The sequence below is a fragment of the Rhinopithecus bieti genome, unplaced genomic scaffold (assembly GCF_001698545.2).
Source record: "Rhinopithecus bieti isolate Rb0 unplaced genomic scaffold, ASM169854v2 scaffold_11508, whole genome shotgun sequence".
Lineage (NCBI taxonomy): Eukaryota > Metazoa > Chordata > Mammalia > Primates > Cercopithecidae > Rhinopithecus > Rhinopithecus bieti.
In genome coordinates, this window is record NW_016806932.1 from 1,731,791 (window position 1) to 1,750,660 (window position 18,870).

Here is an 18,870-nt window from a genome sequence, read left to right on the forward strand (position 1 = left end):
AATTTTTGTATTTTTTGTAGAGACAGGGTCTCGCCATGTTGTCCAGCTGCCCTCAAACTCTAACTTTCTCTATTTAGACAGGTAAAGACAGGTGCATATCAGTACTCAACAGAACAAGATACCTACACATATGCTCTCCTATGCTTACTAAAATCACCTAGATCACATTTTATTGTATTCACCCTTCTTTTGGGTTAAAACAAGTACAACCATAGTCTGGTGCACCTTATCTAAGTCTTTTAAATAAAACAAACAAACAAAAAAACCCATTGCCTATCACAAACAATTTATGTCAATTGACTACATTGCTATGGTTATTGTTATTGATTCATAAATTGTTACAAGTTGCTTCTTTGTCCTCTTAGCACCATCCCCTGATATTCTCAAAATTATCTTTGTTCTGGTAATAATAATATGTTACAAGCTAATGCCAACTCTTCTCTATCCCCAAGATATGAAATCAGTCATCTCTGAGGAGTCCTGGTTTCATTTTTTTAAGTGTTATTATTATTATTATTATTATTATTATTATTATTACTGGAGGCTGGGCCTCACTCTGTCACCTAGGCTGGAGTGCGGTGACAAGATCTTGGCTCACAGCAGCCTCAACTTCCCGGGCTCAGGCAATCCTCCCACCTTAGCATCCCAACTCTCTGGGACCACAGATGTGTGCCACCATGCTCGGCTAATTTTTGTATTTTTTGTAGAGACAGGGTCTCACCATGTTGCCCAGCTGGTCTCAAACTCCTGGATTCAAGCGATTTGCCTGCTTTGGCCTCCAAAACTGCTAGGAATACAGGCATGAGTCACCACACTCAGCCTCCTGGATTTATTTATGGTGGAGAGTAGTATCCAAGGGAAAAATTTGATGCTAAGAATGAGTACACGTGAGTCTTGGCTTTAGCTTCTGTTGGTCAAATTTTAGTATCAGAATTGGAGGAAAATGTGTGTAAAGGAATTTATTTTTTTTCAGTTTAACAGATTATATTGGTAGCCCTATTCTTCTTATGGTATAAAGGTTTCGTTCTATCAAAGGCATTCTATTATACTGATGTATTTCTATTCAAAGATTTAAAATACGAAGGCACCTCTGACTCCAGCTGTGGGCCATCAGCCTTAGTGAGATGGCTAGACTCCATGGTGAACAGGTCGCCATAGGTGCCAGGTGTGCTTTGTGGGTACAATACTGTACCAGGGGCTGTGAGGAGCAGAGTGACATGTGAAACATGGCCCCTGGCCTCCAGGGATGTACAGATATCATTTATGTGTGCAAAACAAAGGGAAAACTGTATAAGCCATCATGTAATCAGTGCTTGATGAAACTGAAAGTGCAGGCAATGGGTGGTAAAGGAGTTGAGAGACCAGTGTGTGGACGAGGAAAGGCCTCCAAAGCAGGAGAGTTTGAGCCACCTTGGAAATGGTGGAATTTTAGACAGATGCCCAAGTGCATTTTGATCCTTGGGAACCACCTCACAGGCAGCCCGAAGCAGCCTGCAGACACACGAGCATTAGGGTGAAACTGCTGGCAGAAGGATGACACTGGAGACACTGGCTCACGGTGAGGCCAACATGGCGCCCCAGAATAAGAGAGGATAGGGTTGTGTTTTCAAAATGACAGTGAGAAAGAACATTACCCCAAGGTCAGGAACACACTCCATGCAGTTAATAGAAGGAAACAACTTAGAGTCCAGCAGAGGGTAGGCATCCTTATAGCTACCTCCTTTCACTTCTTGTAGAAATAACAGAAGCCATTGATCCTGCTTCCAGCTGGGCTGGCTTACCCCTTCTCCATGCACCACCAAACGTCCCTGCATCATCACCAGCCCTGTGCCTTTATCTTGCTCTTCTCTGCCAGGGAAAATCCTAGCTCTGATGTCACCTGCTTCTACCCTTCCTAACCTTTCTAAAAGAATTGATCTCCCTCCTCCTTGGCGTTCTCACAGCATTTCATACAAAACCTGTTAGACCACCTGTCTTGCATATTACTATGGCCTCTTTGCTTGTTTGCTTCTCTGTAGACAGTGACTATCTGAGGGGATGTGTCTTATTTATTTATTTATTTTGAGATGGAGTCTTGCTACGTCGCCCAGGCTGGAGTGCAGTAACACGATCTGGGCTCACTGCAAGCTCCGCCTCCCGGGTTCCCTCCATTCTCCTGCCTCAGCCTCCCGAATGAGTAGCTGGGACTACAGGCGCCTGCCACCACCCCGGGCTAACTTTTTGCATTTTTAGTAGAGACGGGGTTTCACCGTGTTAGCCAGGATGGTCTTGATCTCCTGACCTCGTGATCCACCCACCTTTGCCTCCCAAAGTGCTGGGATTACAGACGTGAGCCACCGCTCCCAGCTGGGATGTGTCTTACTTTTATTTGGCATCCAAGTACCTAAGCATAGTGTTTGAGCCTCACTGTCTATTCAACAAAAATCTGTTAGACAAATTAGTAAATGAATGAGTAAATACATGAATACATGCCTCAGACTAACTCTTGGATGACTCAGCGTCTCCATGGGATTGGAGCATGCTTTGGATTTGGTCATTTCTTGATCTTTATCTTGATGAAGCATGATTTGCCAGGACCTTGGTTGATATGTATTAGATTTGCAAAGCTAACATGTAAAATGTCATTCCAAATTAACAGAACAGATCTTAGTTACTCTCGCTTTCCATTGCAGTATTTCTAGCCAAGTCTTGGCTTGATAAGAAGAGGGAGACGTAAGAAACCAGTAGAAAATCACTTGATTTAATATTCCAGGCCAGGATTTGACAACTGTTTAAAGGCTATAACTTGGAGACTTAGAGACTTGATGACTAGGCTGTTTTAGGGAAGGAAAGGAACAGACTAATATAATTTTTTATAATATTATATAATATAATATTATATATTATATTATATATATATATATGAAAACACAGAATCTCACTATACTTTAGACACGAAGAGAGAAAGATCAACTGCAGAGCTCCGACAATATACGGGTTTCCACGCCATTCCCTCCTGCCTCAAAGCACCTCCCGAGTAGCTGGAGACTACAGGCGCCCGCCCACCTCGCCCGGCTAAGCTTTTTGTATTTTTTAGTACGAGACGGCGGTTTCACAGTGTTACCAGGAAAATATACCACATTGAACAACATATACACAGATGGCACCGCAAACATACTCAGGACAAAAACAGGCAAAAACCCGCGCCCAGGCCTACGGACAGGACTCTTTTTAATGACTACTAATATATTTCAGTGATATATACAGAATTATGATGAGGTAGTAGTCACTGCCACTGAAGTCCACAATTGAAAGCAGAAAAATTCAGAGGTTTCATATATCCCTTCCAGGATCCTCCGTGTTCTCTTAATAATATAATTCCTACAACTACAAAACTATTCATCATCTAATAATTATATTAGAGTGGAATATGTGTGTGGTGTTGTGTGTAACATATATATTGTTTGTTATATATAATTTGTTTTGAGATGGAGTCTTGCTCAACTCTGTTGAAAAACATGAAAAAAAATATAGATATAACAATAGATTCTTGTGCTTCAACGTCCCAAGTAGAAAAATGACTAGCCTGTATATAGATATAATTAATAGAAATTAGCCAAGGCTGGTCAAGAACTCCTGACCTCAGTGATCCACCTGCCTCAGCCTCCAAAGTGCTGGGATGACAAGGTGTGAACCACTGTACCGGTCCCTGATTTATATATTTTGTGGATGTGTTAAATTATGTATTCTATGGATAAGAATTATATTTTGGACAGCATTTGAGTCTTGAAGGTCCTTTGGAGATGGGGAATCTGGGAAAAGGACATGGGTTCAGTTGCCACCCTGTGGGGAGGTGGTGTCAAGGAGGGGTGAAATGGTGTCAAGGAGAGTGGACAGTGGCAAGCTTAGCTTTCTTGCCTGGTCCGTGAAAGGAGCGCCGGGCGCGGCATCTGTTTATGGATGTGCTTTCTTTAGCTCTGGAACAACCTTTTCTGTATTTTTGCTGATTGATAAAGACCTTTTTTGCCTTCCTTTGTTACTGTTTGTTTTGCAAGCGTTAACGATAGGCCACTGAAGTGCTATGGCTCACACACACACGGTAAGAAAACAAGTAAAACAAAGGCCACTCCAGGAAGCAAAAAATTTCAGTAGAAACTTTCAGAAAATAAAGAAGTTTCCATTCATTGTTTTTATTTTTCTCTTTATCCTATTTTTCTAATTCTGATTTTAAAAATTCAAACAATGAGACTGGGTGTGGCAGATTCACGCCTATAAATCCCCGCACTTTGGGGAGGCGAGGCGGGCCAGATCACGAGGTCAGAGAGTCAAGACCAGTCTGGTAAAACATGGTGAAACCCTGGTCTCTAGTGAAAATAACAAGAATTACGCCAGGGAATGATGGCGGCGCCTGTAATCCTAAGCTATTTGGGAGGCTGAGGCAGGAGAATTGCTTGAACCCGAGAGGCGGAGGTTGTGGTGAGCTGAGATTGTGCCACTGCACTCCAGCCTGGCAACACAACGAGACTCCATCTCAAAAAAAAAAAAAAAAAAAAAAAAAAATTCTGACAATGCAAAAGGGTACAAACAGGATAGAAAGAGCATCTTCTAGTATTTTCCTGCCCAGACACAATTGTCATTAGCATTTTGATGATTACTTTTCCCAGACCTTTTTATGCTTAAACATGTGCAGATTTATCTTTATCTATCTATATAAAATGTATGTAGAGAATCAAAGTATATATGCTATTTTGCAATCTTCATATATGCATGCATACGTACATAGATACACACAAATATTTCATTTTAGGAATGTGAAATGATGTGCTAAACCACGGTTGTTTTGAGGGACATTTTGATTGCTCTCAGTATTTCACTATTATAAAGAATATCCTTGGCCATATATCTTTGTGCTCTTCTCAGATTCTTCTTTTAGGATAAATCCTCAGGAGTGATACAGTTGGATTAGGAGGTGTGACTGTGTAAATTTTTACTGGTTTTCTAATTGTCCTCCAGAAAGGCTAGCCAATTTGTACCCTTGCCAACAATCAATGAGAGTGCCCATTGCATCAGCCCCTCACCAACATGAGTATTGTCAGGGTTTTTCACATTTATCAGTCTGGCAATCGACAAATGATACCTCAATTTACTTTTTGGGAGAGTTGGCAATAAAGTGCAGAATCTTTCCTTGTAAGAATTCACCTCTTTCCTTCCTTCCTTCTTTCCTTCTTGTCTTTTGTATCCTTTGCCCATTTTCTGTTGTATGTGTTGGGGAGTGAGTTTCACGTTTATTGGATTGGTGCAAAAGTAACTGCGGTTTTGCCATTAGTTTCAATGGTAAAACTGTGACTACTTCTGCACCAACCTAGTATTTTTATAATCTGAAGCAGTTCTTTGTATTAATCTTTTGTTGTTCCCATATGTAGCAAATAGTTTCCTTACCTTTATTTTCAATCTTTTTATGATTTTACATTTGCTTTATGAAAGTATTTGAGTTTTACATGGTCATGTCTATCAGTCTTTCTAGTTCTGCTTCCCAAGTTTTCTAATATCCAGTACTTAGAAAGCTCATCCCCATTCCAAGAACATACAGATGTTGACTTATATTGTCTTTAGTACTTTTTAATGTTTCTTTTTTTTAATGTACATTTAAGTGTTGGAAATTTCTAAAAATATTTTGTTAAAATATAGGTAAAATTTTATTTGTTTCTAAATGCCAGTTGTCCATAAATCATTTATTGTGCTTTCCTGTCTTGATGTGAAATGTTCCTAAATTTTTAATGGAAATTTAATATACATTTAATTTCTGGACTAACTTTTCCATTGACCCAATTGCTACTCCTATACCATACTGCTGCCATTGTTGGAGTTTTTTTTTTTTTTTTTTTTTTGAGACAGAGTCTCGCTCTGTCGCCCAAGCTGGGGCGCAGTGGCCAGATCTAAGCTAACTGCAAGATATGCCTCCCGGGTTTACGCCATTCTCCTGCCTCAGCCTCCCGAGTAGCTGGGATTACAGGCACCCGCCACCTCGCCTGGCTAGTTTTTTGTATTTTTTAGTAGAGAAGGGGTTTCACCGTGTTAGCCAGGATGGTCTCGATCTCCTGACCTCGTGATCCGCCCGTCTCAGCCTCCCAAAGTGCTGGGATTACAGGCTTGAGCCACCGCGCCCGGCCCATTGTTGGAGTTTTATACTACATTATAATAACTAGGAGGGCAAATCTTCCTCACTGGACTTTGTTTTGCCCTTCTTTTTCTAAAGTCAGTTTAGAGTTTTAATGTGATTGCATTTAATTTGTAGAATAGTTTAGGTGAAAATTATATTTTAAAAATACCCATCTGTCCCAAAATAAAATAATCTTATTCATTCAAATCTTATTTAAGGACATTAGCAAAATTTTAAGACATATTATTTCTTTCATTGGAATCTTTCTACTTCTTATGAAATCTATATGAAGAACTGTGAAGGGTCTGAGATTTTACCCTCTCTGACAGCAAACAAATTAGCTGGCCTTGGTGTCACAGATGAAGGCAGAAGACAGATAGCTCCTAGGTCAGTGGCACAGCAAGTCACATAAGCTTCATGTTCCCATGGGCTCCCCCTGTCCAAGCTCCATGGTAGATACTGCACATGCAGTGGGTTTGTGTCTCAGTTGAGGAACTCTAAGCTCAGGAAACCCTAGTGGGGTCAGAGAAAGCTTCCTTGAGTTAACTGAGGAAGGAGAGGCATGGACCAGAGGGGGAAGAAAGAGCATTCCAGGCAAAGGGAACTGCAAATGCAAAGGCCCTGTGGTGGGTGCAAGTGTGTCAACAACCATAAATAACTGGAAAAAAATGCTACCATGATGACTCCATTATCTTCTGGCTGATGGTGCTGAAGTGAACTTGCCTGTTTATTCTTACCACAGTAAATGACCTGTTTATCCTGCCTAGATGCTTATAGATGTTTTCCTGTGAGTATTGATTTGTTATTGTTCATTTTAAATAAATTTGTGTTCTTTCTTTTTCCTTTTCTTTCCTTTTTTGAGATGGAGTCTCACTCTGTCACACCCAGGTTGGAGTGCAGTGGCATGATCTTAGCTCACTGCAACCTGCCTCAGCCTCCCTAGTAGTTGGGATTACAGGCACCTGCCACCGTGCCCAGCTAATTTTTTGTATTTTTGGTAGAGATGGGGTTTCCCCCATGTTGGCCAGGCTGGTCTTGAACTCCTGACCTCAGGTGATCCGCTCACTTCGGCCTCCCAAAGTGTTGGGATTACGGGTGTGAGCCACCCCACCCAGACAATTTTTGAAATAAATTTTCTTAAGACTCAGAGGTCCTCTTCATTCTGGAAGACAGTCTATTAATATACCTTTGAGTATTTTTGTTTTGAAATTACTTTTGAGCTTTTCTTTAAACATGAATTTTCACTGCTCATTAGCCGCAGCCATGTTCTCCCTTTTAAAAATCTCATTGGTCTTATTTCCATTGCATTCCAAGTCTGAGACTCTTCCTTATTTTCAGTATTGAGCTTTGTTATTTTTACTTTTTTTGTTCATGTCTTAGTTTTGGAAAGGGATATTTTGGGGTACCTGCACTTTTGCTATCATCTTTTCCAAAGTGTCTGGGTCTGTTATTGAAAAGCCACTTTAAAAGTGCTTTCCTCTAAACCCCTTAAATTTATATCAAGGAGACATTTAGAAAATCCCCTGTGGTTAAAATGACCTCTTCAATTTTTAAGAGTCTTCTCACTTGTTCCTTAAAATTGTACTTACTTGCAACAAGCAGTTAGGGAAGAATATCTTCCTGAATTGAAAAGACTGTGGGAAGACTTCCTAGCTCCAAATATCTCCCCAGTTTCTGTGGTACCTAGCATTCCACCAGTCCCAGTTTATTGTTGCTCCATTAGCGTAAAATGTATTTCTGAGATGTAGTTGCCTGGAAAGCTCCTTCATGCTCTCTAGAATGAGTGTGCTGCTGTGGAAGGCAAGAAGTAGAAAGCAACCCAAGTCCTGTTTTTCCCTCACAAGAGCGACAGGGAAGCAGAACAATGGAAAACCCAGCTTAAAAGAGGATGTTTTTTCCAAAAAAAATTGAGTTATTGAGGAATTTTGTAAAAGTTTAACTTGAATGATAAAATTCTTAGGATATTGGGCTAGTTAATTGGTTACCCCCTTTTTACTCTTCAAACCCTATTTATCAGGAGAGTTTGTGAGGAAGCATCTCAGAGAATTACAACTCACCAGGGAAGAACTGCAGTCAATTTATCCTTCAAGAGAGAAAAGAGAGAAAAGAGATGTGATGCCTTCTCTAATTGTGGGTTTTCTTTTTTTCTCTTTCTTTCTTTTTTCTCTTTCTTTCTTTCTTCTTTCTTTTTCTTTCTTTTCTTTCTTTTCTTTTTTCTTTCTTTCTTTCTTTCTTTCTTTCTTTCTTTCTTTCTTTTTTCTTTCTTTCTTTCTTTCTTTCTTTCTTTCTTTCTTTCTTTCTTTCTTTCTTTTTTCTTTCCTTTTCTTTTCTTCTTCCTTTCTTCCTTTCTTTTTTTTTTGAAATAGGGTCTCACTCTGTCTCCCAGGCCAGAGTGCAGTGGTGTGATCTTGGCTCACTGCTACCTCTGCCTCCGGGGCTCAAGAGGTTCTCGAACATCACCCTCCCAAATAGCTGGCACTACAGGTCCATGCCACCATACTTGGCTTATTTTTGGATTTTACCAGCCTGTTGGCCAGGCTGGTTTCGAAATCCTGACCTCAGGTGATCCGCCCACCTCAGCCTCCCAATGTGCTGGGATTACAGGTGTGAGCCACCGTGCCCAGCCTGATCATGGTTTTTCTCTTGTTGACTTCGGATATTGATGTTAGTGGATAAGTTGTCTTTACTCCTCAGTAAAGACAAAGTAGTGAAGTAGAGAAGCATGTCCTAAACTAGGAAAAAAATAATTCCTGAGTTTAAAGTCTATAGAGATAATAAGGAAGACGCAGAAACTTGATGAGAATAGTTCAAAATTAGACTCAGATCAACTTTCACATAGTGAAAATCTTATTCAATAAATTTGGTGGTTCTTCAATGTTTTTAGTAGCCTCTTTTTGGAAAACAAATATTTCGGATATTTATTGGCACTGTGGAGTATAGGCATTAAGTCTAGAAGTAGGGTGATTTTTTTTGTTTACATGTTAATGAGCTTATAGTCCCTCATCCTAACTGATTGACTCTAAGATACCTTTAGTTATATCACCTGTCATTATATTATGTACTACTAAGATAGAAAAAAAAAATGTTCCCTATGGAATTCTGACACACTGTAGGGTGCACCCTGATTTCAGAGATGTTAATGTATGAAAAATATGCTTCTTAGAATCAATGAGATCAAGTATTTTTCTTAAACTCACAAGAACAGAAAAAAAAAAAAATTCATATCCCAAACACCTTGTCTATCTAACAGTGCACTGTTTTCTATTTAACAGTGCATTCAATAAATAAATTTATAAAATACAAAAAAAAAATACAAAAAAAATAAATTTATACTTTAAAATTCTATTTACTACCTATGGTGTTTCCAAGAGCAATCAAGATTATTGATAGAATACTGTTCATATTCAGAAAATTAACAAAGTGACCTTAAATCTATAAAGGATACCCAATATTTCCCATCATGTTTTTAAGAACTTCCACTATTTTATATTTTCTGTGCTGAGCAGAGCAATCTTGTCCTTGTAGACAAGGCCCAGGCCAGGGTATAGGGACTGTGTCCATTGTCTTCCCCATCTCCTTCTACAGGCTTTTGGGCAGAAGCCTCTCATTTCCACTGTAAGGTACCACTAATCCTTAAAAATGAATTTTATCATCCCTGAATCAAAGTCTAAAGTTCTGCCTCATTCATCACATTCCTGAACATTCCAGGAAGTCTGATCCCTGAGCTCATGAGACCACTATGTTGTTTGAGTCAAGTTTGATTGACTGCCTCTTGCTTCAAGGTTTAGGCAATTAATTCTACCTGAGAAGTTTGTTTGTTTGTTTGTTTATTTATTTATTTATTTATTTATTTTTGAGACAACCTTGCTCTGCCACCCAGGCTGGTATGTAGTGGTGTGATCTCAGCTCACTGCAACCTCTGCTTCCCTGGTTTAAGCAATTCTCCTGCCTCAGCCTCCCAAGGAGCTGGGATTACAGGTGTGGGCAACCATGCCCGGCTAATTTTTGTATTCTTAGTAGAGATGGGGTTTCGCTATGTTGTCCAGGCTAGTCTCAAACTCCTAGGCTCAAGTGATCTACCAGCCTCAGCTTCCCAAAGTGCTGGGATTACAGGCATGAGCCAGTGTGCCTGGCGTGTCTGGCCTTATTATTTATATTTTTAGTGCTATGCTAAGATTATTGTAGTATGTAGGGTATCTGTCCAAAGGATTGTACATGTTGAACAATTACCCATAGTCCTGCCATCTTTTCCTTGGTGGCATTTTAGCATGTCTCTTTCCACTTTTTTTACCATACACATTTTTTGTGTAGTTGAGGTCATTTTAATGTGTGATGCTTTTTTTATTCAACATCATGCTATTCAAAAAGTGTCATTAAAGGCTTTTAACTAGTTGATTGTTTTATTCTGCAGATATATTACATATTCTCTTATTGTTTATTGTTTGGGTTGCATCCATTTTAATTTTGCAATTCTAAATCATGCTAAAATGAACATATCTGTATGTAAATCTCTGTCCACATTTTGATAGAGGGACACTGTCAACTTTCATACAATTGATTTGATAAATTTAAATTTCTTTTAAATTTCTTTCAAGAGAAAAAGAGGTCATGACAATTTATAACTCAACCAAAGAGATACAAGTGAACATGAGAGAGTGGCTTTGTTTATTTAATATTATTGTTACAATAGTTCAAAGTTGAACTAACTGAGGAAACTGAGACACAAAGTCATTTTGTTGCTGGTGACATTATCAGCTGTGTTTGGAGCCGGGAAACTATTGTTTTCTTTGCCTAGCCAGTATCTTCCCTACTTCACTTGCCCCATGGAAATTCAACATCCTTGAAATTACACCAGGTAACTTCCCACAGAGCCCCAACAGCATAGTAAATGCATCTAGTGGTACCTAGCTCCTTCATATTTGGTCTTCCCCTCCAATAAGTGGTAGGTATCACCAAAATCACCAAATAGAATCATGTTTGCCTTGCAAACCAAACAAACACTTCTGTTTTTGTTTTGCTTTGTGTCTGGACTAATTCTTAGCACCTCTTCTGCCTGTGAGCGATTTGTCACCTCATTCTGTAAGACTGGCACCAGCAGAAATGCAGTCTCAGAGGATCCCGGGGAGAAAGCGAGGCCGACCCTCACTTCACTCCACACCTATGAAGATGGCAGTTCATAACCTTTATTCTGCTTCAGCTGGCTCTTTACCAGCAGTGAAGATCCCAAAGAAAAGAGGGCGGAAACCCGGGTACAAGGTATGGCTCCATCATCTCCTTCTCCAAAGTGGTAATGGGCTGGAGCATGGGTACTTGGTCAGACCTGCACTGCAAAATGCCACTAGAGGTTGGGAGCTTGGTAGAGACGGGATGAGAAATAAGCCTCCCTTGGTGAAGCATGTGACGGACGAGGTCTCATTGTTACAACACGGCACATAATGCATGCTGTCGTGTGCATTTTTCCAAGTGGAGAAAGCAAATTACACCAGATGGGGAAAGTTGTGAGCGAGCAGATTTTAGGGTCATCGCTAAACACACATTATTAAACCTTGCATCTAAATTAGTGTTTCAGACACTGAGCTTTCCCCTGACTGTTCCTACTAGGGTAAATCTTGAAGCCACTTTCCAGAACTCATTTGTCATTTATTTTAGCAGGAGCAGATGATGTTCCTGAGACATTTAAATTAATAACGCGAGCAGGGCAGTGTCAAAGGACATGGGAAAGTCTTTCCAAACAGAACCGCAACACAGAGAGTCATAATGAAAATTCAGCGTGTTAATTCCTAGTTTCCCATGTCTAACATCAAGTTGGTGCTGACATCAAGTTTGGCTACAAGGAGGCTTATCAGGCAAAACTATATTCCCGTGACCCTTTTAAGAATTAGCAGTGATTTGGACAGGCTGGGGTGGAGAATAAATCCTCTGATGTAACCACAATTATAAACCAGCTCAAACCCAAGGGAGGGCTGCTTCTCCAAGATGTTTTTGAATAGGCTACTAGAGAGGAAAAAAATGTTACACTTGTTCTTCACAAACCTTTCGGGCATTAGAAAATGAGCTTCAGAAGTTTTCCTTCATCTATTTTTCGTGAAATAAAGGCTTATGTTTCCATCTTGAGACCTGAATACTGAAACCAGAATGCAAATTGGCAATTAACTCCCATATATTTAGGAAAATATATGGAAATTATTTCAGGTCAGTAGAAAGAGCTTCTGGAAGAGTTGGTAATGAATTCAACCTTTATCCCTTTGGTTCTCCATAGTTCTTCCAAATGCTGGAAAATAAAATCAGTAGGTGGGAGGAAGGCTCCTCAAAGTTATTTTGGGGTCATTGGTTTTAGTAAAAGAAGCTTTTACTCAGCTATCTCATGAGGTAAAGTTTTCTCTCACTGGTTGTTTTTCTAACAACAAGAATCTCCTTTCTTTCATGTGCATGCCAGCTTTAGAACTGTCTCTGAAACTGGCGTAGCACCAGTCTCACCCACTCAGCTACCTGTGCAGTTGTTGGCTTCTGGGAATTGCATCTGGAGGGCTGGAGCAGGGCGGCCTTTCTGTTTATAGATCCAGGGAGTAAATCCAGGATCTGAAGAAACATACTGAAGACTTCTCTCTCCTATTTGGCCTTTCTCCTACTCTCCTGGGGGCTGTGACCCAAGAATGAAAATTACCAACAGACTCAGCATTCCCCGGGCCAGGAAGAATGGAAAATTCATTCCATGAAATGAACCTGATTTCACAATTTTCCTGTCTCCTCAAAAGGGTAGTTTCCAGTGCTAGTGACACTCAGAGACAACTCAGATCAGAAAGAAATCTTTGGCGTTGGTTGGCTGATAATACAGGGCTCTGCCCAAAGCAGGCAGTCTCTCCCCATTTCCTCATAGAATTTCTCTTATGGGAAGTAGACCACCACTCTTCCTTGAATCCACTTCCCATATATTTAGGAAAATGTATGGAAATAATTTTAGGCCAACAACTCCCAGACAGCTTCCCAAGATATGGGCTTAATGTTCTAGAATAATAGTTCCAAACCAGGTGCCAGTCTGCGTGAAATTCTCACCCATCCATGGTGACATAAGAAAAACAACAGCCATTTGAAAGTCTTCATAAAGTTCAAATGATTCCTCTTAAATGATGACCCTTTATTCTGAAATATCTGCTTCCTATTATCTTGGTGGTAAAATGTTTTGTTTTATTAATGTTGTATGTTAATAGGATTTAGTAATTTTAAAAAATGTTCTTAGTTGGCAAAATAAAATTGGCAACCTATTAATCTCCCCAGTTTTATTTTGACAGTTTCCTAGACCTGGACACCCCATTTTACCATTAATGACAGGACTTTAATTGTGAAGAAGCCAGCTCAGAAATTGTACAGTTTCACTCCATTTGCCAAATGGCCACTAATTTGACAATTTTAACTATCTGGGACACAGTTGGGGAGCCAGAAGTTGTTAAAAAAAATCCTGACCAAGCAAAGTAAGATATTACTTGGTCTAACTTTTAAAGATCTTGTATTTCATTGCTAAGAAAATGCTTCCAGGCCTTCCATCAGAATTTGTTTACATTTTTTGTTAACATGTTTCTTGCAAGCTCAATTACAGCTGGTTAGTAGCCTTAGATTTGAAGGGGAAGGTATTTTGGGGGAGAAGACTCTATACACAGCTGGACACTGGGAGAATAATAATTACTTTTGTAATGAGATGATAATATACTAACAAGAGAGAAATAATACAATAATATCAATCTTATAAAATAAGATATAACATAATTTTATCATATCAATAACATTATTACAATGATATATTGATGTTAATAATAGCATCATAATGAAATAGTATGTTTCTGAGCCTTTGGCAGGCTCTTCTCCAGGAGATTCGGAGGACGCCTCATTGTGTTGACCATGTAACAAGTCTATACTGGCTGACATTTGTCACTTCTTGCCTGGTGCTGCCCCAGCTGCTCTGTCAATCACCTCTGTGCACATGTGGGAACTCTCTCTTGTCCAAGACCTCCCTTCAAGACCCAAGAACGTGTAACACAGGCTGTGACACTTAACTGCTTCTTGAGTCTTGAGGATAACATGAGTGAATTGCAAGCAGATAAGGGAGGGTTACACTGGCGGTCAGGTATCAATGCTCTAGAGTTCATAGTTCAGGCCCCCTCCCAGGGCCCATCTGGCCATCTCCCTCTTGGCCCCAGGCTTGCAGCCACATGGCTGGGGCAGGCTCACAGCTGGAAGAGTATCACATTTTATGGTGCTACTGCCCGCTTCTTGCCCTGGTCAAAGAAAGCAAAACCTCTGAACATCGTATGTTCTATGAAGAGCCACACTCTGACTACCATGAAAATAGCCTTGTTCATTATCAAAGAGAGCATTTACCTCTCCATTTGAAACATCTGCTATTGGTTGAGGTCCTTAGTTCAGAGACTCCCCAAGATCAATAGGTAGATTTTCCTCACATTTCATGACCAAAAAGACCACCAAGGTATTTTTAAAGAAACAGAGAGGTGCTGCACTAAGAACAAATCGTAGTTTCCATTCTGTTGAGGCAGCTGGTTATAATGACTCTAATAGTGGGATTTCAATCTTCTGTGTCTTCCTGGCTGAGATTTTTATTTAAGCAGAAGAAACAAGTGCTGGGTTTTGAAAAATAGCTGTTTGTCCCCAATACAAAGCAATAATAATACTAATAGCAATCATAATCAAACAAAATATTTATTGAATACTTTTACATTTGAGGTTCCAGGTGGAAGCATTTTATGTGTATTTCTTATTTGATCCTTGATAGTTTGAGAGTGAGAGGAAAGAACTGCAGAAAAACTGCAAGACTTAGGCATAAATGAACCAAGCCCACAGGAGGCAGCAGCCCTCCGCTCCTCAGCCATCACCTTGTATTATTGTTCAGAATAGCAATTAGGCTTCTCAAGTTAAAAAAGAGTAAATGATGTTCTGTCTGCTCTGTTTAATGAGTTAAGAAAGGTGTGGCATGTTCTAGAAAGGATATCATCCTTGAAATGTTAACAACAAAATGACTTAAAATGTGGGTCATTGTGTCATTCGGGATACAAATTCAGCTGCTGTTACAAGGGCCAAATAATAGTGGCTTTAAAGAAAAAAGAAACTAATTTCTCCCTCATGTTAAAGTGTGGGAAGGCTGGTATGATGGCTCCATGGGGTGGGGACCAGGGCTGTTCCTGTATTGTTGCTTGTCACCTAGGCTGGAGTGCAGTGGCACTATCACAGCTCACTGTAGCCTCGACCTTCCCGGGTCAAGCAACTGAGCTGTGGGGAATACAGATGCACGCCACTATGCCTTACTTTTTTTTTTTTTTTGTACAGATGAAGTCTCACCGAGTTCCCCAGACTGGTCTTGAATGCCTGGGCTCAAGAGATCCTCTTGCCTCAGCCTCCCAAAGCGCTGGGGTTACAGGTGTGAGCCACCGGGCCCAGCCAGGTCTTCCATTGTTAACACACAGTTTCTACCTCCTGGTCTAATATGGCTGCTCCAGGTCCCACTGTCCCACTGTTTAGACAACACAATGGGAACACAGAGCTAGCAGAGGGCATGCCTGTCTCCTGGAAGGGCTCAACTTTCGAAGTCGCACATCTGTTACAATTTGCATTCCCCAGGCCAGCAGTTAGTCACTCGGCCACCCATAGCTCCAAGGCAAGCTAGAAAATGCAGTGCTCATTACCGAGTGATCAGCTAAAATTCAGGAAGTCCATTATTAAAGGAAGAAAGGTGAATGGGTGTTTGGGAACAGCTAGCAGCTTCTGTTGAGTACCTAAAGGACAGGCTTCAGTTAACTGGAAAATTCACTTGATAAAGTAATTTTCTAATTACTATGAGTAAATGCAATGTTTTGTAACCCTTCAGTACTTTGGATTGCTTTGTTCTCTCTTCCTTATTTTTTTTTCCCGAAAAAGTAGGTGTTCTTTGCCCTGTGTAACAAGAGAGTCAAGTTCACAAAAATCTCAAGTAAGAGAATATTCAAACTTAAGTAGAAAGGGTTTTTGTTTGTTTGTCTCAACATTTGTTTAAAGCCTCTTTCTAAACATGTTTTCATTAGAACTGTTGAATTGGCATCACTGGTTCTATGGCAGTCCAGATGTTGTATTGCTTGGAGTTGTATTACAGACATTAAAGATAGCTTAATAGGCCGGGCGTGGTGGTCCATGCCTGTAATCTCAGCACTTTGGGAGGCTGAGGTGGGTGGATCATGAGGTCAGGAGATCGAGACCATCCTGGACAACATGGTGAAACCCTGTCTCTACTAAAAATACAAAAATTAGCTGGGCCTGGTGGCTCGTGTCAGTAATCCTAGCTACTCATGTCAGGAGAGGCTGAGGCAGGAGAATCACTTGAACCAGGGAGTCGAAGGTCGCAGTGAGCCAAGATCGCACCACTGCACTCCAGCCTGATGACAGGGTGAGACTGTCTCAAAAAAAGAAAAAAAGATAGCTTAGTAGTACAGATGGGAAGAGTGGCTACCTAATACCATTCCTGTGCCTCTTCCCAGGGTCCCTCTCTTGCTGATGGTAGGTATGGATTGCCGCCTGTGGTCTGTAGGGGAAATGATGACACAGTCACAAGGCGGGGGCCATTTCCTTGGGTTGAACATTGTGGAGCACCTAAGGTAGGGACTGTCTCTCCTGTGTCTTCTGTTGCCTACCCCCCAGTGCCCATGCACCCAGGGCTGGAACAGGGGTCAGGGGTGAGGCTCAGTGGTGGATGTCAGGCAATGGTAGGCTGGTAAATTTTGTACAGCCAGCAGTCTGAGCGTAGCTCTGACATGAATGTTAGTTCACTCATGTTAAAAGCAAAATGAGCATAAACAGTGAGGTCGTATGTCAGAGTTTTCCTTGTTAGTCAAGACTGCGAATGACTTCCTTGTTAAATTCGATAATAGTTTTGTTTTTGTTTTTCATTTTGATAGGGTTTAATTATGCTATGTTGCCCAGGCTGGAGTGCAGTGGTTATTCAGGAGTGAGATCATAGCTCACTGCAACCTTGAACTCTTTTTTTTTTTTTTTTTTTTTTGACACAGAGCCTCACACTATCGCACAGGCTGGAGTGCAGTGGCACAATCTCAGCTCACTGCAACCTCCGCCTCCTGGGTTCAAGCAATTCTCCTGCCTCAGCCTCCTGAGTAGCTGGGATTACAGGTGTGCACCACCACACCTGGCTAATTTTGTATTTTTAGTAGAGACAGGGTTTCACCATGTTGGCCAGGCTGGTCTCGAACTCCTGACCTCAGGTGATCCCCCCACTTGGGCCTCCCAAAGTGCTAGGATTACAGGTGTGAGGACTGCACCCAGCTAACCTTGAACTCTTGGCCTCAAGCAGTCCTTCTGCCTCAGCCTCCCAAGCAGCTGGGACTACAGGCATGTGCCACCATGCCTGGATTGGATAACAGTTTTTGAAGACAAAAAATAATTAGTAAGTGTATATACTGTAATTTTTATTTTTAAAATTTTTTTTGAGACAGAGTCTCACTCTGTTGCCCAGACTGGAGTGCAATGGCACAATCTCAGCTCATTGCAAACTCCACCTCATAATTTTTAATAAGGGCTGTGTTTAACAATCCACTTGCAGTACTCCTGAAGATGTAACAATCCTCTCTCATGGACTAGTACAAGCTGGCTTCAGCTCCTGGCTGATCAGAGTTCTGCTGGGCTCAGGATGCTGGTACCTGGATCGTCCATGTCTCCGCTCTCATCAGCTGGGCTGACGGTTTTGATCCCATTGCCACTAATGTACAGAACTTGACCCCCTCACCAGTTTCTGTAAGAAACCCAGTCACACCAAGCAGTTCTTGAAATGTGTGGTTTCTACTAAAGATTGTTAGGGTTGCAGGCCATAGTGGATAGCTTCCGTTAAATGATTCTCATGGATAGGTGTTTTTCTGAATTCTCCTTTATTTAAGGACAGTATATTAGTCTGTTTTCATACAGCTGATAAAGAGATATCTGGGACTGGGTAATTTATAAAGAAAAAGAGGTTTAATGGACTCAGAGTTCCACGTGACCAGGGAGGCCTCAGAGTCATGGTGGAAGGCGAAAGGTATGTCTTATATGGCGGCAGACAAGAGAGAATGAGAGCCAAGCAAAAGGGGTTTCCCCTTAAAAACCATCGGATCTGGTGGGACTTATTCACTACTATGAGAACAGTATGGGAAAAATCACCCCCATGATTCAATTATCTCCCACTGGGTCCCTCCTCAGCACGTGGGAATTATGGGAGCTACAATTCAAGATGAGATTTGGATGGGGACACAGTGAAACTGTATCAGATAGTATTTTTTTGTTTTTCTTTTTCTTCCTTCTCTCTCCTGGTACCCATGGAATACCAGCTTCACTCTCTCCTCTCTTGGGTTCCTTCGGTGAGGAGGAAATGAAACCATTCCTTCCCATCTCAGGCAGAGCAGGAGACCTCTCCACCTCCTCACCAGTCTCAGCCCCTCTCTGGATACAGACCAGCATCTGAACCCAACAAAGAGTTGGTGGGAGAAAGCTCCAGCATCCGAATCCTATCCTACCTCATTTGCATCTCTGAAAGGCACAAGAAAGGGTAGGCCATTCCACTCCCACCTCCAAGCATCTCCTTCTGCTTTCACTGTGATGAAGGCAATCTATTCTATTTGGGTAATTTTACTTTCCTAAGAAAGTGTTAGTGCAATGATTATTTAATTAGAATCCCGGAATTGACCAAAGCTGACCTCAAGGCCAAACAGTAC

General features: G+C 41.0%; 1 protein-coding gene across 7 annotated transcripts in view; it reads left to right on the forward strand.

Moving 5' to 3' along the window:
• Positions 1-18,870, forward strand: part of SCML4 (Scm polycomb group protein like 4) — a 123,277-nt gene that overhangs the window by 41,173 nt on the left and 63,234 nt on the right. For 5 of the 7 annotated variants that reach the window (XM_017878752.1, XM_017878754.1, XM_017878750.1 and 2 more), the window contains exon 2: positions 11,181-11,395. The exons of the other annotated variants lie outside the window; for them this stretch is intronic. In XM_017878752.1, coding sequence (XP_017734241.1) covers positions 11,240-11,395 — 156 coding nt within the window. In that variant the 5' untranslated portion in view covers positions 11,181-11,239. The remainder of the gene's footprint in view (positions 1-11,180; positions 11,396-18,870) is intronic. 7 annotated transcript variants of the gene reach the window in all.